General features: G+C 44.0%; 1 protein-coding gene across 1 annotated transcript; it reads left to right on the top strand.

Moving 5' to 3' along the window:
• Nucleotides 1-220: 220 nt before the first annotated feature.
• Nucleotides 221-16124, top strand: LOC134483582 (disks large homolog 5-like). The gene is made up of 7 exons (XM_087596458.1): nucleotides 221-310; nucleotides 815-882; nucleotides 1537-1603; nucleotides 12443-12602; nucleotides 13973-14116; nucleotides 14747-14909; nucleotides 15624-16124. Exons 3-7 carry the CDS (start codon nucleotides 1537-1539, stop codon nucleotides 15651-15653), a joined length of 564 nt encoding a protein of 187 aa, XP_087452584.1. The 5' UTR covers nucleotides 221-310; nucleotides 815-882; the 3' UTR covers nucleotides 15654-16124.
• Nucleotides 16125-27639: the final 11515 nt, after the last annotated feature.

The following is a 27639-nucleotide window of genomic DNA, read 5'->3' as shown; positions in this document are numbered from 1 at the left end:
TAAAGGGCTCTGTGGCTCCTAAGCCCTGCAGCTGCAGCCAGAAGCAGCACTGAACAGGATGTAAATGCTGAGTATGGCGATGTCAATAAAACTTTATTTACAAAACCAAATTGGTGGTAGTGGTGGTGGTGGTGGTGGTGGTGGTGGTGGTGGTGATGGTGGTGGTGGTGTCGGCGGACTGGTTCATTTCAAAGCATGCTGGAGTGGCATGGCCACTGAGCATCGGGAAACACAGAAAGGAATGTGACCGGACGCAGGGCTCCCAACACCCTAGATGTCGACCTATGGCACTGGAACAGGGTCCCTGAAGGTAAGTCTGGACAGTCAGATAAGGTAAGTACAATTTATTACAAGGAAATGGGACAAGATAAATCTTCTCTTCATCTCGCTATGCTTAAGCATCTTTAAGAGTGCAGGGAATTCATGTCTATCAGTCTGGTTTAGAAAAGTGTTTAGAGACAGCAAGAGTACACTCCATGGTTCCCTTACGAGGGTTCCAGGGATTCTGATATCTGGGTCAAAGTGAAAGTTAAGGAGAAAAAGGCTGTCAGGCAGGGCAAAAAGATTCCAATTTCTGGTCTCTTTGGGCTGTAATTTTTACTGTGTTCAAGGCCATGAATGCAGACAGGGTAATAACGAATACAGAACAAGAAGCTAGAGCTTCATTAAGACAAAACGAAAGTAAAAGTTTTGCCCTCTGCACCACTGCCTGAAGCAGGTTTTTCTAAGTCTTTTCCCGAGGATGGCATGTTGACCATTAGATTCAGAAGATGATAATGACGAATTCACCTGCTTTTTCTTTTCCTATAATTAGGCCAGCATCGATTCAAGGTGTGGCCCAACCGACTTATTATAAAGGATGATACTGGTTGGTTGAAAAAGGTAGTAGCTTTCTATGAACCATATATTAAGTTTTTATGTATATTAAAATTAACATTGGAAAGAACAATGGTAGGAGAGGTAGCTGGAGGACAACTGCTGCAAATGCTTGCTTTTGAAAATGCTAATTAAGGGTACAGGAGAGCATTATTACCTATAAAGGAGGCTGGGGATATTAATGCTTATATGAAGGCATGCAAGGGTATCTTTTCTGAAAATGGAAAGATGCATATTTGGCACGTATTGATCCAGATAGAGTTATTAAATTATATGTTTAAATACTCTTGAATATCCTACAGGCACTTTCGCTCAGGATGAGTTGCCTTTAGAATGGGTTTATATTAAATAAAACTTTAACCAAACATTAACAATTAATGAGGAACAAATTTCTTTAATTATTCAGCAAGGCATACAAAGACCTGTTACTCTGTGGGGATATGATTGTGCTGCTATTGTTTTCCCATTAAGCAAAGATAAAGGGGAATATTTAATGCAGATGTCTGAGGTTTTTCAATTAGCCATGATTTCTTACACTGGAAATGTTGAATTTCATCCTCTCCATAGTAAATTGTGGGATTGCTTTAAAAAACAAAAAAAATTTGATAAATACACTAATTTCTGTTGATCCATTACCATCAGCCCTTACTGTGTTTACAGATGGCTCTAAGACCAAGATGGCTTATTGGACCAAAGATTAATTTTGGGGACAAGAATCTTCTTTTGGGTCAGTACAACAAAATGAATTATTAGCGGTAATTAATGTATTCCAGGATTTTACTCATGATGTAAAAATATTATAGCTGAGTCCGCTTATGTTGTAGGAGTAGTACAGAATATTGCGACTGCTGTTGTTTCTACATCTAAGCCTATATTAAATGTTATTCTCACATATTAAAGGACTATTGTTATTATGAAACTCTAGAATATTCATTACACATACTAGATCACATTCAAAATTTCCAGAATCTTTAACACTTGGCAATCATATGGTAGATCAATTAGTGGCATTTGCTACCCCAGAAGAACACAGTCATAATCATGCCAATACAGGATATTTACATATTAAATATAAGATTCCCTATTCTCAAGCCAAACAAATTATTGCTAATTGCCTATATGTCAGTCTTCACGTATAAAATGTATTCCATCTCAAATTAATCCCAGAAGGATGCAACTTAATACATCGTGTCAGATCGATATAACCCATATTTCTGAGTTTGGTCGCCTTTCACATATAGATGTAAGCATAGATAATTTTTCAAAATTTGTGTGGGCTACACCATTGCCAGGAGTACGCACTGCTCATGTTATACAGCATCTATTGGAAACTTTTGCTGTTATGGGACTGCCTTCTAAAATTAAAATTGATAATGGACGACATATATTTCTTATCAATATAAACAATTTTGTCAACGATATCATATTGTACATATTACTGGTACAGAACACAATACACAAGGACAAGCTTTTGTTGAAAGAATTCACCATATCCTGAAATGACAAATTATAAAATTAAAAAGGGGGAAAAGAGATGGCCTTATGCAACCTGAATGGAGTTTGCAGACCAGTCCCAGGGCTATATTGGCACAAGCATTATACGTTATTAATTTTCTTAATTTACCACAAGGTGAAGTTATATCAAGAGCCAATAGACACTTTGTTGAACTTCCCCCAAGAAGGCATGGAAAAGACAGTATGGATAAAAATTGCCCGGGATGCTGAATGGCAGGAAAGGACATCATTGTATATAGGGGAGAGGGTTTTGTCTCATTACAGGATGGGAGACTATTCTGGTTGCCCGGGAGATGGATCCAAGCACAGAATAATAAGAACTGCTCCCTACCCTCAAAGGAATCCAGTTAAACCAGCTACATTTTCTCCTGATGGATGTTCTCAGGAGATGAGGAGGTGTCCTCCATTACTGAGGCCCTGGCTTCTCTTAGTGTCCACAAACAACAATGGATAAGGATCCGTGCAGTGACAACCCTATTACCTATGTGGGGTCAGGTGAAGCGATTAAGCACTGAAAGGAATAATTTTGTCTCCTTCAGGAAAGTCCTTTACAGCTGAGCACTTATTCTTAGCAATGTGTGTTTTACTCATGGTTTCTTCTGCTGCGGACAATGCCAGTTATCGGGCTTATATTGCTTATCATGATGAAATCCTACTACTTTTCTGTTAGTAAATATATGGATAATGACACAGAATGATTGGAAGTTAATTCAAGCCTATTTAGAGGGTAATGAAAGTGCTTCAAAAGTAATTAATGCCTTGAAATATGATGTTCGAATGTCTTTTGGTAAACAGCTAGAAGATATGGAATAGCGAAATTATTGGCTGATCAATTGACAGGATTAGATCCCAAGGCTTGGCTTCAAAGGATTTTCCATAGCATGGGAGGAGCTAGTTTTGCCATAATCTTATGTACATTATGTATTATGTTGCTTTATTTTTACATGACTAAACCCCTACAAGGACCTTTAGCTATGTTATGTAAAGTGTTACTTTAAAACAAAAGAAAAAAGAAGGAATTGTTAAGACATAGAGATGCAGCTCCCAGGCAGGGTCAAGAAAGGCCTGGTGACAGATTCAAGTAGGGGCTGGAATGCCGCCCTGGAGAAGAAAATGTTTTTCTCACTTGGCCTTAAATTATGTTCTGCTGTGTCCCGTTTTGTGGAAGTGGTTCTAACGCTCTCTTGGTAATGGTGAGTATATTTTGATTATAATAAGAGAGGTTATTTGTTATATGAATATTTTTAGAAGAAGCTTTCGTTTATTCGTCTTTCTTTGTTTAATCTTCCCTCATTGTTCCTGGTATCCTGGGAATAATGATCTTATGGTATCTTGACACAATGAAAATTGTAGTAATGCATATTCTTAGCTTAATAAGGATTAATAAAGCTTACAACTGCGTGCAGTTTCTTATGCCTTTGCTCTGCACCCCCTGTGTCCTGGGGGTATGCGACCATACCCAGGGCCCCAACTCACTACACATTGACAATGGGTCACCGCACAAAACACAGAAGCATCTACCTTAGTCAAAAATGGACATTTTATTGAATGCACACACTAACACTGATTGATCACATCCATAGCTAAGATACTAGGGGCAGATCCGTGGCCCAAAATACATTCTTCTAAACCTATGAAGCGAAAGAAAGAAAGAAAGAAAGAAAGAAAGAAAGAAAGAAAGAAAGAAAGAAAGAAAGAAAGGAAGGAAGGAAGGAAGGAAGGAAGGAAGAAGAAAAAACACAAAAAACTTAAGCTTCTCATAGGAACTTCGCAGGAAGTGTTGTCTGGCGGTCAGTTCTGATTAGGCCATTTTAGATGAAACAGTGCATAGTGACCCTTAATGTGATGGGCCCTATATAAAGCTTTTTGCAATATTGGAATTTTAACAAACCTCATCCAGAACATACAGCAGAGGCAAGGATGTGATCACCATGTCCTTGCTCTCTATCAGGTTATTTTTATGTGTCCTTGATTGTCAGGCATAGAACAGCAACAATCTGAAATAGCTGGTAGACATGGAACAAAGTGGCTAAAACTATAGTTGTGGGTTACACACCTCAACTGTCAAAGGCTAATGTTGTCCTCAGAGACCTCGGAGGCCCCTCTTGTAAGATTATCTATTGGAAAGTGGAAGCAGGTTTATCTGAGTTCAAAGTGAACAGGGCCAGCCAGGGAGAGGGCAACATGGGATACTTGAGACCCTGTCTAAAACCAGCACAAAAACCAACCCTTCATTCAAAGCATCATCTATTAATTCTTTATTATTTACCACTTTCTCCCTACCAGCCTTTCAGTCTGGAATGGTAGAAAAGGACTGGGAATGTTCCTTCTATTCTAAGGACCTTGATCTCTCTTTCCTTAGGTCCACATTAAGAACACATGCAAATGGATATCACCATCTGAACAACTTAGTATCATCTACTCAGTATATCTAGCCTAATACTGTGCTGTGACAATCTCAAGCTTCCCTGAGTTTCGCTGAACTAGCAAGAAGTATGAAGTACTGAGGCCACACCCCAGTGATCCTTTCAAGGGGTTAGAAGAAAACCATGAGAGATGCTCCACTTCTTTGTCCTTAGATTAAATCACATTGACACAATGTGGGTGGACTATTTAACCAGACATGTTTCTCCCAACCCCACCTTTCTGAGTTCAGACCATGGCAGAATTCATGCCCCACCACCCTAGATATTGAGTTTTGTGATATGTAATTATTATTTAAACCTATGTATTAAATTTTGTCATTTTGTTAATTTTTGTGGTTTTCCCAGTCTTCTTCGATTAACTTTCCTAGTTTTATTAATTTATCCCCTGTGTTCTCTGGTATTTTGTCCTTCCCTTCAAACTAAAGTATTCCTTTTAGGATCCTCTACAGAGCTGTCTTACTGGTTACTCATATTTTGTTAAATTTATTTTTAGTATGCATTCGTCAGCACAGTAGCTGGGCAGCTGCCTGCCCTCCATGGTATCAGATCTACTTTCCAAACAATAACGCTCAACTCTTACAGGCTGTGTAGCATCTTGACTGTTTTTGTTCCACTTGGACAGCCCTCAGGACCAGGCTCTCCTCTCCCTTAACCATGGCTGCTGTCCTCTTCCTCTCTTCTCTCCATCACACATGTTCTTCCTTTATTCTCTGGCAGCTTCTTCTTCCTTCTTCCCTCCTCATGATCCTCTCTAGCAAAGCCCTCAAAGCTCCCCTCCCCCATCTCTCTGCTGTGCAGCTGTTGGCTGTTGGCTTCTTTATAATCACAGTTAACTGGGAACAGGGTCAGTTATTTGGGGTTAACCAGTCCTGAGTTCCACAAATTAGCATTAAAATACAAGCAGAATTAGGCCAATCCACTACAGGGATTTTTGTTTGTTTGTTTGGTTGGTTTGGTTTAATTTTCATTTACCTTTTTACTTGTTATTTTATTTTTGGCTATTTTTTATTAATCGGTTATTTTATTTATTTACATTTCAACTGTTGTCCTGCTTTCCAGACTCCCCTCATCAAACCTTACATCCCGTTTCTGCTCAGCTTTGCCTATGTGACAGTGCTCCTGTACCCACACATATCCATCCCCACCTCACATCTCTAGGATCTGCCTTTGGTGGGGCTCCAGGCCTCACCTTGAACCATAGAGCATCCTTGCATACAGTTTGGCTGGCAGTTTGGCCCCTGGGAGCTTGGGGATTAGGGAAAGAAGATCTGTTCAGATATTAAAGCCAATGTTTGCTGCATTCTCTTCTTTTTCTGGTTATAGGTGAAATTATGTTTGTGTGCTTCTCTTTTTTTAAATTATTGAGAGAAGATTAATTTCTTGGTTTTTCTTGGGTATAGTTTAGTTCATTGTCTTGGAGTTTTCCTCCTATTAGCCTCTGTTGTGCTTTCTTACAGAAAAGAATTCTTTAAATTTGGTTTTGTCATGAAATATCCTGGTTCCTCCTTTTATGGTGATTGATGATTATGCTGGATATAGGAGCCTGTGTCTGTATTACATCTGCCCAAGATTTTCTGACTTTTAGAATCTCTGTTGAGAAGTCTGGTGTAATTCAGATACGTCTCAATTTATTTGTTACTAGATATTTATACCTTACCCCTTTTAATGTTCTTTCTTGATCTGTGCATTTAGCGTTTTAATTATTATGTGAATGGAGGAATTTTTCTGGTACAAGTAGTTTGATGTTCTGTAGGCTTGTTGTACCTTTATTGCCTTTTCTTTCTTTACCTTATGAAAGTTTGCTGCTATGATTTGTTGAAGGTGTTTACTGGATCTATGAACTAGAAATCTTAATTCTCTTCTCTATCTATTATCCTTAGGTTTCAACATTTAATTGTGTCCTGAAATTCATGGATGTTTTGGATTCAGTAAACCATACATGTTTATCTGAGATGGGTGTTTTGTGCTTTGTGGGATGACCTCCTTGACCCCAGGCTGCATGAAGAATCTCAGCTGACAATGGGGACATAAATCATGAGTTTGTGTAGCAAGACCCAGGCCTCTTCCAGGTTCTTAGATATTAACTGAGAACCTCAAATACAGTAGTAATGTGATAGTGTGGTGTGAATCTAGTTACTCTTCTCTATTTTGATATAGATGACTCTTTTTGTGTCATGGTCAGCTTATAATGACTAGAAGACCTAAGCTTGAGAATAACCAAAGACTACATTGCTTCTCTAGCAGCTGAGCTTTTAAAAGCCCTGGTGTGACAGCAACTTTTGGTGGACATTCTGGATTATTCCTTCTGTACTTTAACTCTCTGTGTCACTTCCACCATGAGTAAGTTAGTTCAATTCCATAAATTGAAAATCCATCACCTGGAAGAAATACTCTTTTTTTTAAAGATTTATTTATTTATTTATCATATACAAGTACACCGTGACTGTCTTCAGACACACCAGAAGAGGGCATCAGATCTCATTACAGATGGTTGTGAGCCACCATGTGGTTGCTGGGATTTGAACTTAGGACCTCTGGAAGAGCTGTCAGTGCTCTTAACCACTAAGCCATCTCTTTAGCCCAAGAAATACTTTCTGAATATGATCTGAGATTGGCCATGGAAAAAGGGTAGCTTGAACTGTCCCACCTAGGTTCTGGGCCTGCACAGGCCTGCTCTCCAAAAGAAACCTGTGTTCACAGCTGTTGGCTGGCTAAGAAAGATTTCACGAGACGTGATACACAGCCCTCGGACTTCTGCTCCAGTCATCTGCACAATTTTTCCCGGACGATATCCTCATACCTCCAGCAGGCGGGTGATGAAGCTGTCCACTCTCAGCTCCCCTTCAGCCATCTTGTGGGCACCAGACTCTCCTCCCTGCAGCCGGAACAAAGGCTTCTCCATGGTGGCTGCAGCAGCAGTGGTGGTTTGGCATTCTCACCTAGGAGGCCCTATGCCTTTCTACCCCAGTTCCAACTCACCTCAGGCCCGGGCCTTCCCCCCATCCACTTCCCACGGAGCAGGGAGAGCAGCACCCACTAGAAATAAAAGGGAAGCCCTTGGTCCTGCCAAGAGTGAATCCCAGTGAAGGGGCTTGTTGGGGGGGGAGGGTGGTAATGGTGGGAGGATGAGGAGGGGAACACCCATATAGAAGGGGAGGGGGAGGTGTTAGGGGGATGTTTGCCTGGAAACCCAGAAAGGTAATAACAATTGAAATGTAAATAAGATATACCCAATTTAATAAAGATGGAGAAAAAAATAGAAAGAAAAGGCACACATTTAAAACAGAAGAATATGGACCCTAATTTTAAACCACAGCTCTGTCAATTTACTATACCTTAAGGAAGCTCAGAAAAGCAGGACAAACAATTAATATTTTCTCGGTTTAAGTAAATAATAATGTCCGTTTCTTGCTATTGTGGAGGGAATTAAATAGATAATATGTAATCATGGAAGTTTTGAAGTACCATCCATTTTTCTGTTCATTAAATCAATCTTACTCATTTCATTGATGAAATATGTATGTTTTCCGTTTCACAGTTATATGTATAATAAAACCAGTATAAAAACCTTCAGAATATTCAGTTATTATAGATATTTGTCATTTCTTACAGAGGGCAACTATGATTGACTACACCCAATTCTATAAAAAACAAAACTCAGGAAACCTGGCCCTTGGCAGCAATGAATCAAGAAATATCTCGGATGGTGGGGCATGAATTCTGCCAAGCAATGACCTCAGATAGGTGGGGTTGTGAGGAAGATGTGTGGTGGAATAGCACACTAGATTCACGTTGTATCATCTTGATTTAATCGAAGGACAAAGAAGTGCAGTATCTCTGATGGCTTTCTTCTAACCCCTTGAAAGGTTCACTGGGGATTGACCATAGAACTTCATTCTTCTTGCTGGGGCAGCAACACTCAGGGAAGCTTGAGATTGCCATAGGCACAGTATTAGGCTAGAAATGCTGAGTAGGTAATATTAAGTTATTTAGATGGTGATACCCATTTCATTTGTTCTTAACGTGGACCTAAGGAAAGACAGATCGAGGTCCTTAGAATACAAAGATCATTTCCAGTTCTTTTCTACCTTTCCTGAATGAAAGACTGGTTGGCAGAGAATGGTAAAAATTCAAGAATTGGTAGATGATGCTTTGAATGGAGGGTGGGTTTCAGTGCTGGTTTTAGACAGGTTCTCAATTACCCCATCTTGTTCTCTACGTTGCTCGTCAGGTTCACTTTGAGCTCAAATAAAGCTGCTTCCACTCTCCAACAGGTAGTCTTACAAAGGGGCCTCCAAGGACTGTGAGGACAGCATTAGCCAATGAGAGCTGAGGTGTGTAACCCACAACTATAGCTTTATCTGAAAGACCCTCAGACAGAGGAGACTCTCGCTCCAGTCCTGAGGACAATCACCACCCCATGAACACACAGGACTCAGTCTTGATGTAAAAACAAGAGGTTTACTTTGGGATACCAATGCACTGGGGCTCGACACGGTCCTCACGCAGGAGGGATGTGAGGAGCCTCAAACAACAGAAATATACAGCTTAAAATGTCAGTTAAGATTACACAGTTTCCTTAGCTCAGCTATTTCGTGCCAAGGATAACTAGGCAGATGTTTCTCGTCCTGGAATTCCTGGGATAAGGCCGTAACCACATCAATGCAGCTATTTCAGTATGAAGGACGTCTGACTTGATATATGTTTTCTTATCCTGGGGTTTCCAGGACAAGGACCAAGGATATCTGTCTTGGCAGGTGTTTCTCTTCTGGAGTTCCCAGGACAAGGCTATAGCTATGTCAGCCTATAGCACAGCTGCATTCAGTACCAAGGACATCTCACTTCTATAGTGGTCAGTCAGCTTCCCAGAGATGTTTCCTGTCTTCTAATTGCCCTGCAGTAAATATGTTCTGTACCCTCTGTTCTTATGGTCCGGCAGCTTCCTAGAGAGTGGGTGGGAATGTGCTTTCTTTACTTTCTGGTCTATTGTCTAATGTGTAGGGGCTAAGCGAGGGCCAGCTTAAAAGATTCTCATTCGTAAGATATGGCTGTACTGATATCAAACGGGGATCTTTCATATCCACTTTCTTCCAAGTCTACCAGCCATCTCAGATTGTTGCTGTAATATGCCTGACAATCAAGGACATAGAAAAATAACTTGATACACAGCAAGGACATTGTGATCATATCCTGTGTTGTTATGTATGTTCTAGATGAGGTTGGTTAAAATGACAATATTGCACAAAGCTTTATATAGGACCCATCAAATTAAGGTTCACTATGCACTGTCATAGCTAAAATGGCCTGGTCAGAAGTGACCACTGGATCACTCTTCTGTAACTTCACATGAAAGGCTTGTGCTTTTTGTGTTTTTTTATTTTTCTGTTTTTTCTAATTTATTTATTTATTTATTTATTTATTTATTTATTTATTTATTGTTTTATATGTTGTCAGGAATATAGTTCAAGTCATGGATCTGCCCCCAAAATCTGAGCTTTGCTACCAATACTGTAAACAGTATTAGTGTATGCATTCAATAAAATAACTTGTTTTTTTTTTTAGTAGGATAGATGCGTTTGTGTTTTGTGGGGTGATCCATGAAACAGGAGTGAAGATGCTTGTTTCTTACTCTGTCCACTGAGTTATGTCTCTAGGCTTGTCCAACTCCTTTGGCTGTACCACCCCCCACACACACACATTGCTGACTATTTTATTTTTCAGATGAAATCAGACGTTATAGCTTAGAGAGGCCTGTAAGCAATCCTGCTTTTGTAACTTAGGTGCAGAGAGGAGAGCCCCACACTCAGCCTGAGGGTGCATTCACTGGTGGATCCAATATTTCAGTTTCCTCTGCTAACAGATCACCACATTGTTGCCAGGACCATAATGAATGCAATTCTTTCTCCTAAGGAATCCGGTGGCAACTGTTAAATGTTAAGCACAAAGCTTCAGGTTGTACCTATAATACACACCCACATCGCAACCTACCCTACAGGCTATTTCTGGGTGTGATTTCATGCACCTGCACATGATGAGACAGGAGACCTCTTTGGCTACTTATAGTAACTGGTGTGATTTCTCAGTAATCTTTAATGGGTAATATTGCTGACTGAGGAGAATTTGAGGTAGGATGAAACATTTCTGTGCAGGGATTGGGGAGGAAGCACTCATTTAGATATATAGCAATGACTTAGGTTTTTCCAATCAAGCCTAGAGCCAAATTTGGCTTTGGAAGCATGTGGTGCTCAGTGGCTATGCCACAGGGAAGTCTCCTGAAAAGGGCACATCAGCTTTTGCTCAGTACAGGGAGAACATTAGCAGGGAGGCAAAGTCTGTTCTCCGTGACATCAGCAGTCCCTTCGTGGACATTCTATTGTCTCCTAGAGAGACCTTGGAATCCCTGTGATGTCACCAGTATCGTTGTGACAACCAATTCCCTACTTTTTCTCTTAGTGTCCAAAGGATATATCCACAGACATGTTTGCCCGTCTTCTCAGGCGCTTTGGGAGAGTTGATGTTGATAGAGAAGAGTCTAGAGTGAAGCAAACGAAACCTAAAGGTAATGATGGACACAGGACATGGGGAATGTGGAGTAAGTTCTGGGCAGTGTATGTTGAGCTTCCTCTCAGGGGTGAGTGTGGGGGCCTTCAGCTGGCCTTTATAGCAATGGGCCACAACCACTGGAACATCTCCACAGATATTGAATTCCATGATTATCACAATTCCTGAAAGTCAAGGTTTTCACATTATTAGTTTCTCCATAACCACATGGAGGATATGGCAATGCCTATGCTATTATTGGGTGAACTTCTAGTCTTTACTTTTACAGTGCATTCGGTATGTTAAATTGATATAATAACACCATAAGTAGTCATGGAGGGTATAACTTTTCTGAATTAAACAGGGCATCAATGTACTTCACTTTCATTGCTTCTTTAAATTCAGTGACTATCTGACAGTAGTAAGAGGGAGAGAACTGTGCTCCTGGCATGACCTTATATTCTTAGAACTCCTGTGACTACCTCTGGCTGACGGGGCCAATCTTACCTTCATATATTAGAGGTTCTGTGTGGCAGATATTTTTCTACAGTAGCCAAACTATATGGAGCAGGTAGAGAAAGAGCCTGTAACCTATTGGCACTTCTGGGGCATTTGTCATTTCAGTAGGGGGAATTAATAAATCTGTTGACCATGTCCTCCCCCTACATGACTTTTTAATGCAAAGTTATTGGACTAGAGTAACAGTGTAGGATATCTGAGTATCCCTGATCAATCAATTCATTGTGGATGCTGAATTGATGATCTGACTTCTGAAACCAGAGGGGTGAGGGTCCTGAAACCAGGTTGTAGCCTGCGTACCTGATAATAATCCTGGAGAAGGCATCTCTCTGGTACTTGTAAGCCTGTGTGGGCGGGCATAGGGAACACCTGGCTGCTTACATCTCTTGGTCTCTATATAGTAGTGGGGGAACTGTGATCCACTTAGGATGCCTCTTACACATAGACCAAACTCCTTGCAGTGACACTGGCTTCCAAGCATGTTCTCCTGTTTGGACCTCACTCTGGTCTGTGTATGCTCTATGCATTCACCCCATGCGGGTTCACTTGTGTTCTTCTACCTACAGCGGCCTGCAGACAGACGTCATCCCCTGAAAATGTCCTAAACAAGGTGCAGGCCAACGAGGAAGAGGAGAGACTGAATAGAGAACTGGAGCTAACTACCAAGGAGAGAAATGAGCTGACAGATCGCCTCCTTTATGTGACAGGTGGATCCATGAGCAAGAGGTATGCATTGCTCCAAACAAACGACCTTGTTCTAAACCTCATCTCCCATAGATAGGAGATTCAGAACCTGACCCTTACTGAGGAGTGAGATTGAAAATGGACTCTCTGATTCTGCCTGTTGAAAATCTGAACTTGCAATCTGAGTGAAGATTTCAGGGATAAAGTCACTGGAGCATGAGTTCCCAGTGTACAATTGGAAAGCCCTTGACAGGTGGTAGTTTTGCAAGGTTCTGGGTGCTGTGAGTTTGTGGAGAGTGTTTGTGCTTGCTAGGAAGGTGACTGAACGCTATCATCTCCTGGCAGCAGCCTTAGGTGACAGGTCCCACAGTGTTCATATCAATGCTTAAGTAGAAGGCCTGAGGCTCTGGCCTGCTCCTTCTTGTCTCTGTGCGTTACACTCTGAGACAGTAATGGTGCATGCATTTCTACTGATTCTCATTGTGCTCTTTCCATATTTGTCTCTCTTTCTCATTCTCTGAGTCTGTTTACTTTTCTTTTCTTTTTCTTTTTTTTTTTTTTTTGGTTCTTTTTTTCGGAGCTGGAGACCTTACTTTTCTTTTCTTGTGGGTGTGCCCCAGCTTGTGTGTCTGTGTGTGCACAGCTCTGCATGCATGTGCACAACCTTTATATGTTTCTCTATCCCTCCACCTTTGGAATTTAGGGGTCTGTTTTTTTTTTTTGGTTCTTTTTTTCGGAGCTGGGGACCGAACCCAGGGCCTTGCGCTTCCTAGGTAAGCGCTCTACCACTGAGCTAAATCCCCAGCCCCAGGGGTCTGTTTTTTGACCTCAGGATTTACCTTTATAATAGTTTCATGGAGGTGTAAGTGCTTTATTTTGGAAGCCCCACTTTCAACAGCACAGTTCTTTGCCTGTGTAGTCACATTTGTCTATACATTTGTATGCCTTGGGCAGATTATAAGTTTGTGGCAATATCTGGTCTCATCTCCAGAATTATGTGTACTGTCTGCCTCTAGAATATTAGTTATTCGGCTTGTAGCATTCCACTTGTCAAAACAGGAAAAATGAAATCAGAGGTTTCTGGATGTGTGTGTGTGTGTGTGTGTGTGTGTGTGTGTGTGTGTGTGTGTGTGTGGTTGGGTAAGCTCTGTGGCCTAGGCTCTTGACAGCATAACAGGTTTGAATGCAGATCCAGCCCTCCTGATTGAAAAAAGTGAGCCAGGGAACCCTTTATCTGGGTGCTTAGTTTCTGTTGTCCTGGGCACACAATTCCAAGTTTCTGAAGCTGAAGAAGATCCAAATATGTAGAATTCAGAAAGTGTCCTTCCAGGGCTGGGGTAGTACAGGACACAGCCTGAGTTCATATAATCCTAAACCTTGATGTTCATTGGGTTCTATCTTCCTGGGGCCAGCCCCTACTTCAGGCCAAATCCATTTTATGAAAACTTGAAGATAAAGGAGAAAGAGGTCATGTCATTACTGCACAACTTAGACACAAAGAACATTGAACATCGTGAGAAATTTCAGGAGCTCAAGAAGGAGATTAACTTCTATCGGTAAGTACTGGTCAAAAGGGCCCATCACTTGTGGAATATCCATTGCTGCCTCTCTTTGTTCTGGACTGGAGAGCCTGCAGCTCTGGGTCCATGTCTTCTGCTGTTTAAATATCACTGTGCCGTGGGTCTTTTGGACTCAGTTTCAGTTCCATAAGAGACTGTGACTTCTCAGCACAGTGTCTATGCATCTTTAGAAGGCTCTGGATAGAACTATACTGATTCAGGCATCAGAGTGTTATTAGGCCGACCTGGGCCTCTGGGGTCATACCAGGTTTAACAAAGCTCAATGTGTGGACCACATGGTTAGCATGACCTCCCTTGGTTCTACTGTCCTCTTGTGGTTGTTTACTGCCTACTAATTGATGTTGCCCCGATGCATTGGGCTTTCATGGATAGTTGTAGATTCCTTGTTCTTTTGGAGAGACATGGACTGTTAGGTGCTTGGGTCACAGAAACAATTTATTCTTCCCTGGATTGGCCGTTTGCTGTTTGTGGAGCAGCCTTACATGTATGGAGATGTATTCTATGAAGTCTTTATGGGTATCTGGGTCCTGGTGGAGTTTGTGGGATTTGGCAGTTGGAATGGGAGGAAGAGGTTTCAGGATCTTACTATGCAGAGTGTGTTTCCAGCAACCTGCACAGCCGGCTCCTGATGGACCAGGCATGTATGAAGAAGAAGTTGGTCACATTGAAGCAGGAGTGCAAGGAGTTACAGCGATATTTGTTTGAGTTGAACCCGAATGATGAAGACGAACAGGAGAAGACCAGCAACCTCCAGACCCAGCAAAATGTGGTAGGAACAAGCAGCTGAGTCAGATTAACAAAGTCTGATACCACTTGCCTATTGGATACATCTTTGCTTCCCCTATCACCTTTCTAATCTCCCCACACCCAGTCAGTCACCCACCTCATGTGATAGAGTTATTCATTGCTCTGTCTATGCACAAGTATTCTGGGATGTTAACCACTCTTCAGAAACTGAATTATGGGCAATTATACTTCTCTGCCCTTTTTGAAACTGCAGTCCAGAAATGGTGACAGAGGAATAACATATCACATGACTGCATCTCCCTGTCATAGATTGGATGCTATGAAGAGTTTTGAACGAGTTCTTGGTCGTGTGACAAAGGTCATACAGGGGTCATGTGATGGTTGGAAGCACCTTGTAGGGATAAGAACCAAGTGCAAATGGCAAATGAGTCCTGGTCATTGGCTTTGATCTGGGTATCATGTGGCCTTCTCCTTTCTTCCTGCACCCCAATTAGGTCTCTCCCCATTTCCCCATTCTTGGTTTGCACTGGTAGAGTCTGAGGAGCAGCTTGTTCTCCCACAGGACTGTGAGGGTTGCTGGTGATGTTCCCAGCCTGCAGAGATATCAGCAATGATTTCAGTGAAAAGATCAGTGCTGTCTGTCCAATGCATCTGAAGGGACAGAAGGCAGCAACTTGACAGCTGGTATGCGTGTCCCCACCAAATCAGTGTCTTAATAGCTGCCTTCTCCTCCCAGGTCTCAGAAACTGCAGGAGACATGGAATAGGACGGATCCCAGGAAGACAGCTCCCTGAATAGTGAGTTTCTCTGTCAGGAGTCCCCTGCTGACGACAATCCTCAACAGTCAAAGACTTTTTGTGGGTGAATATTCTTCTTCTCAGTTAATTTCCTCAATGTTTAGACCCTAAATTTATGTATCCGTATGTCAGCCTGTCTCATTGAGGTCTTTCTCCTCTCTCATACCGACAACACCATTTGAGAGACATCTGAGGGGACTGCCTTGACATCTCGTGTCCTAGAGGAGAAACAGGACTACAACTGTGTTTCTAAATGTTCATTAAGAAAATGCTGTTAAGAAATGTTTTTGGTTATGATATTCATTGAAGTTTTCTTTTTGTTATTTCATAGTTATATATTCTTACTGTTTTTCATTTTTTATACCATTTTAGTTGTTCATTTTATGCCTGTTTTTTGTAAATTGTATTCCTTATGAATAAAAATTGATTTGTAACTCTTGACTCTTAAGACCATCTTATTCAAGGGTCCTTTCCCCTTCTGTAGACTTAGAACTGACAGCTGGATATGGATCTTTGCATGGTCCAGGGAGCATGGGTAAATAGGGAATTCAAAGCCACCAAGGGGTACACAGGGTGATAGTGTCTTTTGTGTGGATAATGCGACTTTTTTATGGACACACACTTTATGATGTAATCACTGCCATACTGTATCCATGCTGTCATGTGTTCTGATCATCCTAGTCTATATTAGTCTACAACACACATTCCTTATTGACTGTGTGCACCAGATATTGAGTAACACACACTCATGCCTGTAGAGCTGCAGAAAAAATGACAACTTTCACAAAGGAATATAGAATAATCCTAATCGAGAACCATGTGCCTCAGTTTTTCTTACAATACAGCATTAGTATTAAACCACAAAGATAATGACCATCAATGTCATTTTGGGAAATAGGTTTTTATAGGTGCTGTTTCACTTGATCATTCATATGCTGTGTTTTTTATTGTTGCTGATTATATTTATTTTTATCATTTAACTGAATGGATCTTTTTTTTTCAAATGTATGTCTGGGCCACTCCTGAGTGCATTTCCCTCATGATCCAGAAGAGGGAATAGCACTCCCCATTGTAGATGATTGTTCGGGACCATGTGGTTCTTCTGAGAGAGCAGCAGATGCTCTAACCTGTGAGTCATCACCACAGGTCCTGTAGGTAGCTTTTGTCCTTCCAGGGCATGTGCTGTACTAGGTGGACACGATCACCTTCAATTAAGGAGAGAGATCTCAGGAGATGTGTATGTATAGGTGGTTGAGCGGTGCCTGCTCAATGTGGTAGCATGCTAGGCATCCACACCGGGCTCTGGTGCCTCCACTGCTCATTGTGCATTCAGGATCATCCTCCAGCATCACTCAGTTTCAATTCCAAACAGATCTTTCACTTACTATCAATGATTATATACATTAAGCACATCTGATAAAATACAGAAGAGACTAGACTCCTTCTACAGGCCAATTTGGCATCATGAATTCTTTTGATAGAAAGCAAGATAATTATCTTAATCTATGCAGGTCAGGGAGGACCTCAAGAGCATCCATAGTGAATGCAGACTGCAGCTGTGACCACATGTTTCTTTTGCAGAGCACGTCTGTGCCAGCCCAGAGCTTAGGTGGGACAGTTCATGTTTCACCTTTTACATGGAAATCTGTGATTGTATTGAGAAAGTATATGTTCCACGTGACTCATTTCCAATTTATGAAATTAAACTGACTTACTGTGAGTGGAGGTGACTCAGAGAGATAAAGTGAAGAAGAATAATCCAGTATGTCTGCACACAGATGGTGTCTCATTAGGGCTTTTCAATGCTCAGCAGCTGGAGAAGCAAGGGAGAGGCATTGGTGACTCTCAAGCTTAGGTCCTCTAGTCATTATAAGCTGAGCATGACACAAAAAGGGTCATAGGTATCACACTAGAATCTAGTAACTAGATTTAACCAACCTATCACATTAATGCTGTGTTTGGTGGTATTTTTTGCCCTCAGTACCTGGAAGAGGCTTGGGGTTTTCTAATCCTACTCATAATTTATTAATCTTCCCAACACTATGGGCTTTGTTCTGTAAATGCTAACAGCGCCATCCAATACCTAGGATATTTTCTACTGACATGTGTGACATGAGACAAAACAGTCCCTGTCATCCCTCACCTGAATAAACTTCCTTAGAGGACAGTGTAGTTGGAGGGTCCTTCTTTCCTCTCCAAGATCGAGAAACATTTCCAGTCTTCAGACAAGTGTGTCAGCCATTGTCCACTGACTGTCCTGAGATGTCCACATTGTCAGCTGAGTGAGGGCAGGGCAGGGCAGGGTAGGGCAGAGCAGGGCATTGTGGCAGGGCAGGGTAGGGCAGGGCATTGGGGCAGGGCAGGGCAGGGCAGGGCAGGGGATTGGGGCAGGACAGGGCTGGGCAGGGGATTGGGGCAGAGTCCATGAGATGTCAGTAGGCAACAGGCCAGCTGGGGCTAGTGTGGGTACAGGGCTTCTAGTGTGGGTGTGAGAGGAGGAAATTAGGAATGGTCAGATTCTGATGCAGCATATAGGCGGGAAGGAGCTTAGACCATCTCAGTGCCATATAGGGACATTGTAGACACTGATGGGCACTGTGGGGATGGTAGGGTCCCATATAGTGCTCTCTGCAGGTGTCAGGAGAGCATACAGTGGCTCTATCAGACTTATGACAATCAGGCAGGCACTGGGTGCAAGTGAGAATCATGGGAAAAGCCCTGTGTGCAGCCTGGTTTTGGGACATTCCCAGGTGCCCCATGGACTGCAAATTAAAGGCAAAGGACACAGGGAAGCCAGCAATTCCCATGCACAGGACATAAATACCTGTAGATCTTTCTAGAATTTCCATAGACTATCTGTCACTAGTTTTCATTATAGAAGGCACCAACATTCTGCCCTCTACTTCAACTTGGTGAGACAGCTATTCTAACTCCAGCAGGAAGGCCTCAGGGAAGACAGTAAGAACTCGCAGGTGACCCCTTTTACTATTGAAACAGGGTCTTCCTATGGAGCCTAGATTGGCCATAGGGTCCTAATGCTCCTGACTCACAGTGACTAGAATTCCAATCCACCCTCAAGAGCAGTTGATTCATCGCTAGATCAGACTAAGGACATGTGAGGCCCCAGGGTGCTGGGATTACCAGGGTCCTAGTAAGTTTCTCCAGCCTAAATTACAACCCGAGTCAGTGCTGCTATTTGGGACACCGCCTGATGCCCAGTGTCATCACACCTTGGAACTCTTTGTCAAACATAAGCTGTTATGGGAATGAAGTAGCCACACAATAAACACTGGTCTGGACACTCCTAGGTCAAGAATCCCATGTTGGAAATGCCTTGGACCGCAAAATTTTAAATTCTAGATCCTTCTGGCTTTTAGAAGATTTATAAATACAAAAAAAGAAAGATGGGCATAGTAATTTAAGCCTGTGAGCCCAGTCATGGGAAACTGAGTCAGGGTGATGGAAGACTGTAAGTTCCAGGGCAACCTGTGTTTCAAGAAAAAAAAAGGCATGGTGAAGATTCCACTCAAGTGGAAACCAAAAGGGTTTCACATGGGCCCTGCCATCCCCTGGTCAGCACTCCCATCGTCACAGCCACAGGGAGACACTGGGGAACATTTCCCACTGTCTCTCTTTGGGATGCAGTCCATCCCATGATTCTATGTGAGGAATCCCCCAAAGGTTGCATCATGTGAGGAACCTAGAAATTTCCAGGATTGGGAGAATTTAGGAGTTTATAATTAGGGATGATCTATAGCTGTGGCAAAGCCTTTTCCCAGCACATGGCAGCCCTAGGTTTGGCCCCAACAGTTGAAAAAGAATCTCCCCAAAATAATTCAAACAAAATGTCATGTAGCCTGCACCCTGACCAGTCTCCTCAAAAGTGCACAGGGACCTGGCTCCACATTTAGGACCCAGCATGACCTCTGTGACCTGTGAGAAGGGATCTAATATGGGAATTAGTACAGTATGACTTATCCTTCTGGATACCTAGGTGACAATCACCACCTGACCCCTGAACACCCATCTACCTGGAGGGGCTTAGCACTCATGTCACCAAGAAAGCCCAGATCCTAGGGCCAGCATGGGCAGGTGCTGAAGAAAGTTTGTCTCATGAACATCAGTTGCTGCTCCTGACCTGACTCTATCCTCAGGAGACAATGTCACACCAGAAAGTGTGGGTGTCAACGGCTCTTCCCAGGCCAAGGCTGGGATACTGCTTAAGTTCCACAATGCACAGCAGTGCTCACTCTAGAGCTAAATATTCTACAGCTAAAAGGGGTGGGTGCTCTGCTGGCCACGCCCCTCCCCAGCAGTGTTTAGTGCACTCAGAGTGGTGCTTCAGATGTGAGGGACTTCTTGAGGCTACTCCCGTGGAGAACGGCAGATTCATCAGAACGGGGTACAGGGTGAGTTCAGAGCACAGCTGGGAGGAATTTAGGGGTGCCAAGCCATGACTAAGACCAGATCCTGGGCTGACAGGCAATTGAGCTGGAGAACTGGCATCCAAAGTGTGACTGCCTGAATTCCTCTTAGACCAAAAGCCCTGGATCTGAGCTACTTTGGTGCGTGCTCCTAAGTGGGGTCCCAGACACAGCTCAGAATTGGGGCTGTGCATGGACTTTGGTGCTGGCAGCAGGTGGCTTAGCCATAAAGTGCCGAGCTTTCCCATCTGTGCCCACTCAAACTCCTCTGTTTCATTTTAGGTGTGTTTGGTATAGTTTTGAGACAGGGTATCTTGTAGCAGCCCAACTCGCTTTGAGCAACACTGTAACATAAAAATAACCTGGAATTCAAGATCCTCCAACCCCTCTGTCCCAAGTCCTGGAATTAAGACCTCCAGCTGTGACCATTTTACTGCAGCATAGGATCCATCTGTATTAGAGTGAGCTTTGGAAATACTGGAGCTCCGACTGTTCCTTAGAATTCAGGTTTCCTTAATTCTTAGCAGGAGTTTTGTGATGATGCTGATGAGAGAGTCAGGAGTTACACTGGGAGAGGTAACAGTCCTGGCAGCCCTGAGTGCTCAGTGAAAGTCAAGACAGAAGCCTGCTGATTAGCACCTGAGTGAAAGTGGGAGGATTCAGAGTTCAAGAACAGACTCAGCTACATACCTAAGACCATATTGCAACATTTTTGTTTCATTTTTGGCTTGTTTTCTTTGAGACAAGGTGTTAATTTATAGCCCTGGCTGTCCTGGACCACACATTGCCTCTGCCTCCCAATCCATGGAATTAAAGGCATGTGCCAACATGCACTGCCACTAGATAATTTTTAATTAAACATGGTGGCACAATCCAGTAATCCCAGTGCTTAAGAGGCCGAGGCAGGCAGATATCTGGTTTCCTGACAAGTCTGATCTACAGAGAGCATGTCAGAATAGCCAGGGCCAAACAGAGAAACCCTGTCTCAAAAAATAAACAACAAAATGTATTTTTTTAAAGAAAAGAAGAACGATTTATCAGAGAATTAGAGGCAGAGATTCAAAAGGTATTGGGCACTTCAGAGTGTAGCTTCTGAGATGAAACTGGACACCATGGGGTTAGGGAGGGAATTCTCATCTTGGACTGGTAGACAGAGGGTGGCTTCAGGGATGGAAGGCTCAGTCAGTCATTAGTCAGGATTCTCAATCAAGAGGATGTTGTAAGATCCAAAATGTGTGAACAGTGTTGTGCATGAGACCAGAAGGGCCCGCCTTCCAATACAAAACAGCTAATGAAGGGTAATCATAAGCATATGTCTGGAGGTCCACAAGAGGTTAATGTCCACCTTAGTGTGGATTATTCAGAACACAGGTGGAGAGAAATAGAAGAGCTGATGGTGGCTGAGGCAGGAGAGGAGTTCAGGTGTGAATTTGAGCCAGTAAAGGAGCTTGTAGGTCGGGCAGAGCAATGAGAGGTCTAACAGCATAGCTGTTGAGATCCTTCAGATTAATTTGTCTTAAGAGCCTCATGCCATAGCCAAGGACAGGAGTAGATCTGACTATTGGGTGGCTGGGCTCACATAGCCCAACAGGTTTGGCCTTGCATCTGTGAGATTCCAAGTCTCTACCTTTACACACAGCCATGGAGAAGGTGTAGCAGTGAAGGTGCAGATGGCTTTGCAATGCTTGGCTTATGGTGTTGAGTACTTCATGCTCCACAGAGCTAGGGAATGTCCTAGAAGCCAGGGAGGCTGAGCCATGAGGAAGACAGGTCTCCAAGAGAGAGAAATGATAACCAAAGTCACTAAGAACTTCCTGAATCACAGTGTCTGTTAACCATATATTTTATTTACTTATTTTATGTGCCTGAATGTTTCACCTAATAAATGCTTGTGCACCATGTGGTATGTGTGGTGCCTGTGAAGTCCAGACTGATTCCCAAGAATTGCAATTACAGGTTAATAGGAGCCACCATGTGGCCACTGGGAACTGAACCTTGGTCTTCTGCTCTTAGCCACTAAACCAACCATCTCTTCAGCACCACCCCCCAATTGTATAGTCATTAAGATTTAACCATTTGGCCTTCAGTATTTGAATTAATACAGATGTGACAAGAGTTATAGTTAACATGGTGGTTCAGGTATAGACAGGCAGGCATCTCATTGTATACAAAATATGAATCCTTCCTTCCTTCCTTTCTTTCTTTCACTTCTTTCTTCCTTCCTTCCTTTCTTTCTTTCACTTCTTTCTTTGTTTTACTCTTGGAGACAGTGTTGTTTTTTGTGTAGCTGACCTGGAACTAGCTCTGTGTAGGAAGCTGGCCTATAATTCACAGAGCTCTGTCTGCCTCTGCCTCCCAAGTGTTAGGATCAAAGGCGTACACCACCACCACCACACATCCTTCTGTTTTAAAGGAAAAATGTAGCCCTACATGGCAGCACGAGTTTAGTCCCAGTATAGACATTTTCCTAGGCCTCAGGCGCTCTAGAGTCCATGAAGGGCTTGCCGCATTCCCCTTTAGCCCTGGCTAACTATGAGAGCTGCACACCCATGGGTGTTTGCTTCACAAGAGTCTGGAGGATGAGGGTCACAGGCTGATGTAACTGTGTAGAGCAAAGGATGCCTGGTGAAGGTCAAGTGGGTATCACAGCTCAGCAGGTAAAGGCTCTGCCACCAAGCCTCATGGCCTCAGTTTGATCATCTGGTGAAAGCAGAGAACTGAGTCCACATTGTGTCCTCTGCTCTCCATGTGCACATCATGGCACAGGAACACCACAGACTACATAAAATGTAAAATGCTAAAATGCTGAGAGAAGAGGCCTATGGTAGGCGCCTCCTACACCTGAGACTTCCAACGACGAAAAGCAGGGGGTAGAGAGTGAGGATGCAGAGTGCACACAGGTCAGGACAAGGCCATGTTCCTGAAGCCTCCATATGTGGTTAGCAGGCTCTGGGGCACCATGAGGGAAATCAGGAGCTTCTGCACTTTGTAGAACTACAGGGTTCCATGTTACCTCACATGCCCACGTTTTGCCCCCTGCTGCAGGGAGAAGCCAACACCAGAAGCCTCCAGCTCCCAGCCCTGCTTTTGCCATGTAGCTTTATCCAGAAGAGCTTGGAAGTCCCTGGACCTGGAGTCTCAGGTGGTTGTGAGCCACCTGACCCTGGTGCTGGAGACTGAACTCAAGTCTTCTGCAAGAGCAGCAAAGACCCGTGCGCTGCCTGGCCCAGCCTGGGCTGTGAAATGGGATTTATTTTCATCTGAACAAGCCCAACAACAGTTTAGGTCCCTAGAAGCCACATAAACCTGGATACAGTAGTGTCTGTCATCCAGCCCTTACCACAGGGAGATAGGAGCCTAAAGTGGACAGTCTCTAGGATTAGGGGGAAGGGCTAGCCTAGCATACATAGCCATGGATGAGAGGTAGAAGGTGAGGACCTGTGCTCAGGTTGTCCCTGACCTTTACACAAGCACATGAGTACCTGTACTCACAGAAACGCCATACAGACATACGTGAGTAAAGAAATAAAACAAACAACATTGAAAATACAATATACTGGGGGCTGGAGGGATGGCTCAGTGGTTAAGACCACTGACGGCTATCCCAGAGGATCTGAGTTCAATTCCCAAAAACCATGCTGTGTCTCAAAATCATTTCTAATCTCATCTACTACCTTCTACTGTCTGAAAACAGGGACAGTGTACTCATATGGATTAAATAAATAGTTTTTTTAAAACCTTTTCTAAAAAAAAAAAAAAAAAACCCTCTTCTGTGACACAGGATCATTGTGTGATTCCAGATGTCGCTAAGTCAGTAAAGTCCTATTGCTACGTGGTCACCAGTTGGGTCAGCCTTGGTAGTAGAGTGGCACAGTTGAAAAGATGCTGGTCACAGTGACCAGGCAGCCTAGAAAGCTAACCATGTGCAGAGAAGGCTGTGCTGTGTCCTAGTCCTCTACCCCACACTGCCACCTCATCCCTACGAATAGAGCAAAAAGAACAGATGAGGAATGTTCCAGGATTCTTTCCTCTTTGATTGCCTTACTAACCTAGCCCTGTGCTACATGTAACCTTGTCACATCCTCTGTCCCATCCCTAAGCCCTCATACCTGTCAGATAAGACAGGGATCTTGCTTTGGGGGGAAGCTCTGGTCTCTCTCTGTCCTAAGAGGCTCTGAGCCATCGCTGAAAGAGTCCTCTGAGGATTGAGGGAAGTCCATAGCCAGTGCTCTGACTTCCAGGAAGGTTCGAGGAAGGTGGTCCTCTTCCTGTGGTGCCTCTAGTAGGAGCAGCCCACACTTAGGCCCAGCTCCCACTATCAGGAAAGACAGGTGGCTCTGGTCTTTGCACAGCTCCAGCGGAATGAACAGTGCATCTCTCCTCTCTCTCTTGCAGGAAGTCTCAGCCTCTGGTGCAGGTGATGTTCCCAAGGCAAAGGAAAGGAAAGTACAAAGTGAGGGTTCCCAGGATCCTTTTTAAAAATGTCTGCATTGTCTTCATTAATGTTTCTGTTTAATTTTTTATTCCATGTGTATTGATCTCATTGTAGGGTTGTGCATGCCAAAGCATGAGTGTTGAAGGTAGAGGAAAAAGCAATGGGAGTCACTTTATCCTACCGTGCGGGGTCCCAGGCTCTGAACCAGGTCGTTGAGCTCGGCTACAAAGAGCTTTCAAACTGAATTTCCTGCTGGCTCTGATTTCAGGGAGAGCGTCTCATAGAGCCCAGACTGGCCAGTAAACTACTGATCCTCCTGCCTCAAGTATTGCCATCTAGTTCATGAAAGGTTGAGTTATTGACATGAGGAACTGGGGATGGGCAGAGGTGCATGACTGAGGCTATCTCTGCTCAGTGGCATGCCTTTGGGGACTGATAGTTTTCATCACTGAGGTGTCATTTGACTGCACAGGTCCTCTGGAGAGATGGAGTCTCTTTTGCCAGGGCATCAGGCTCTCAAGAGAGGCCTTGAAGGTGGAGGTCTGGAGGCCAGGCCTGCATTCCTCTTCAGAAGCTGCATTGCCCACTCTGGACAGTGCTATAGCACAGGGTCACATATCCAGTTCCACCCTGAGAGCTGGTGATAAAGAATGTCCATCCTGGGACTAAACTCGTGCTGCCATGTAGGGCTACATTCTTCCTTTAAAACAGAAGGATAAGCAGTGGTGGTGGCACATACCTTTGATCCTAACACTTTGGTGGCAGAGGCAGACAGATCTCTGTGAATTCTAGGCCAGCTTCCTCTACAGAGCCAGTTCCAGATCAGCTACACAAAAGAAACCCTGTCTCCAAGATTAAAACAGAGAAAGAGAAAGAAAGAAAGGAAGAAAGAAAGGAAGGAAGGAAGGAAGGAAGGAAGGGAGGGAGGGAGAGAGAGAGAGAGAGAGAGAGAGAGAGAGAGAGAGAGAGAGAGAGAGAGAGAGAAAGAAAAGAAAGAGAGAAAGAGAGAAAGAAAGATGTCACTGACACTGGGCGGCTGAAGGCTCTTGCTGCCTTCAGTTTGTTGTCCTATTAACCTGGTAGCTTCATTTCTTGAGAAGCTTGGGCGCATGAGGTGTAGAGGAACAAGGTCCAGCTGAGAGGAGGGATCTAGAGTGTTCCGTGGTTGGCAAACAGGCTCTGAGATCTGGCCTGTGCACTCAGGCCAGTGTGCCTGTTTGTCTTAGCTCCAGGCTCAAGAGGCTTGAATTGACCCAGGATCAGAATACCACAAGTGGCCTGTGTTTTCCGAGCTTTCTCATGGTTGCAAGCTCTGGGTAGCCTCACGTGTACTTTTCCATCATTCCCTGAGCTCTAGGTGACTCGGATGAATCATGGAGAGATCTCTAAACCTATGCCAGCACAGCAGTGGCATCATGGCAGTATCCTGTAGGGTTCCAGGACTGGATCTTTTTTTTTCCTTTCTCTGCTGATATAAGGAATAAGACATCGTATAAAACAGTGCCAATCCTTCCTAGAGCTGAAGCCCAGAACACACAAGACTCCCCCAGGGATGGGCCCATCTTAGAAGGTGTGGGATATTTTGTGGCTTAGGTTGTTTCACGGTGAGTGAGAAGTGTCTAAGACACACACATGTAGCTGCTTGGGAGCTGGAGAGGCCATAGGACCCCCTAGATCTGATTCTGCAGATGACTGTGAACATCCATGTGCTGGGATCTGAACTCTGGTCCTCAATCACTGAGCCATCCCACTGGCCCCTGGCTGTCCCTTCCTAGAATGTTTCTGTATTTCCTCCTACTTGATGCCTTGATGCTGGCTCCTAGCCCAATGGCCTATATACAAGATGAATTCTATAAATGTCTTATAAACACTAAGTATCCTGTGAAGGGTACTAGTGCCCTGTTCATAGCAGGAATGCTGAGGAATCCAGTCTGCAACAAAGAGAAGGCCGGGTGCTTTTCCTGTCATTCAGCATGAAGGGCCAGTCATGTTTTCATTGTAGCGTCCTGGTTATGCTCTGGGTCTTCCTGGTGCAGCAGTCCTGTTCTGTGACAAATGATGTGTCTCCTGCAGGAGGAAGAGTGGTCGAGTCACAGTACCTGCAATATGACAAGAAAACGAAAAAGGTGATGAAGTCCTTGACTCCAAGAGCCACTGGGAGTGGGTGAGGTGGAGGGCAAGTAGGGAGACAGTGGAATCCTGGAGGACACTGTTGGGGCCTTTACCAGGTGCCACTGTTACATCCCGGCTTGGACACAGGGATGAGTCTGGGTATCTAGCATCAGCATATATCAGTCTCCATGGTCTACGGCCCCTGCACCTCCTCACTGCTCCTCTGGCTTTGAAGACCTCAATTTTGCCAAGCCTTTTCTTCAGGACCATCCCCTGGATCATCCAGGTGGCTCCTAAGAGACAGGCACTGACAGCAGACATTTGGTATGGATCACAGGCGAAATTGTCATGGGGCTTTGTGCCATCCTACCCAGAATGCTGTGAAAGGCCCCACTTTGGTGGTGTTCACTTCTGGAATGCCCTGTGTGATAGTTTCAGCTGTGAATAACAAGGCTAGCAGTTTCTACTGCTGCCCACACAGGCCTCCAGCTCCCTGAAAGCTTCAGTGCTCACCTAGAAGGAAGCACATTCAGGACAGGGAGTGCCCTGAGGAGCTCAGTCAGCTTCCTGGTCATCCCTGCAGGGACACCTCACCCCTGCAGGGTGTGGTCATCCCTGCAGTGACACCTCACCCCTGCAGTGTGTGGTCATCCCTGCAGTGACACCTCACCCCTGCAGTGTGTGGTCATCCCCGCAATGACACCTCACCCCTGCAGTGTGTGGTCATCCCTGCAGTGATACCTCACCCCTGCAGTGTGTGGTCATCCCTGCAGTGATACCTCACCCCTGCAGTGTGTGGTCATCCGTGCAGTGACACCTCACCCCTGCAGTGTGTGGTCATCCCCACAGTATTGCCTCACCCCTGCAGTGTGTGGTCATCCCTGCAGTGACACCTCACCCCTGCAGTGTGTGGTCACCCTGCAGTGACACCTCACCCCTGCAGTGTGTGGTCACCCCTGCAGTGATACCTCACCCCTGCAATGT

The sequence above is a fragment of the Rattus norvegicus genome, chromosome 19, assembly GCF_021556685.1.
Source record: "Rattus norvegicus strain SHRSP/BbbUtx chromosome 19, alternate assembly SHRSP_T2T, whole genome shotgun sequence".
Classification (NCBI taxonomy): Eukaryota; Metazoa; Chordata; class Mammalia; order Rodentia; family Muridae; genus Rattus; species Rattus norvegicus.
This window is presented reverse-complemented; position numbering and strand designations above follow the sequence as displayed.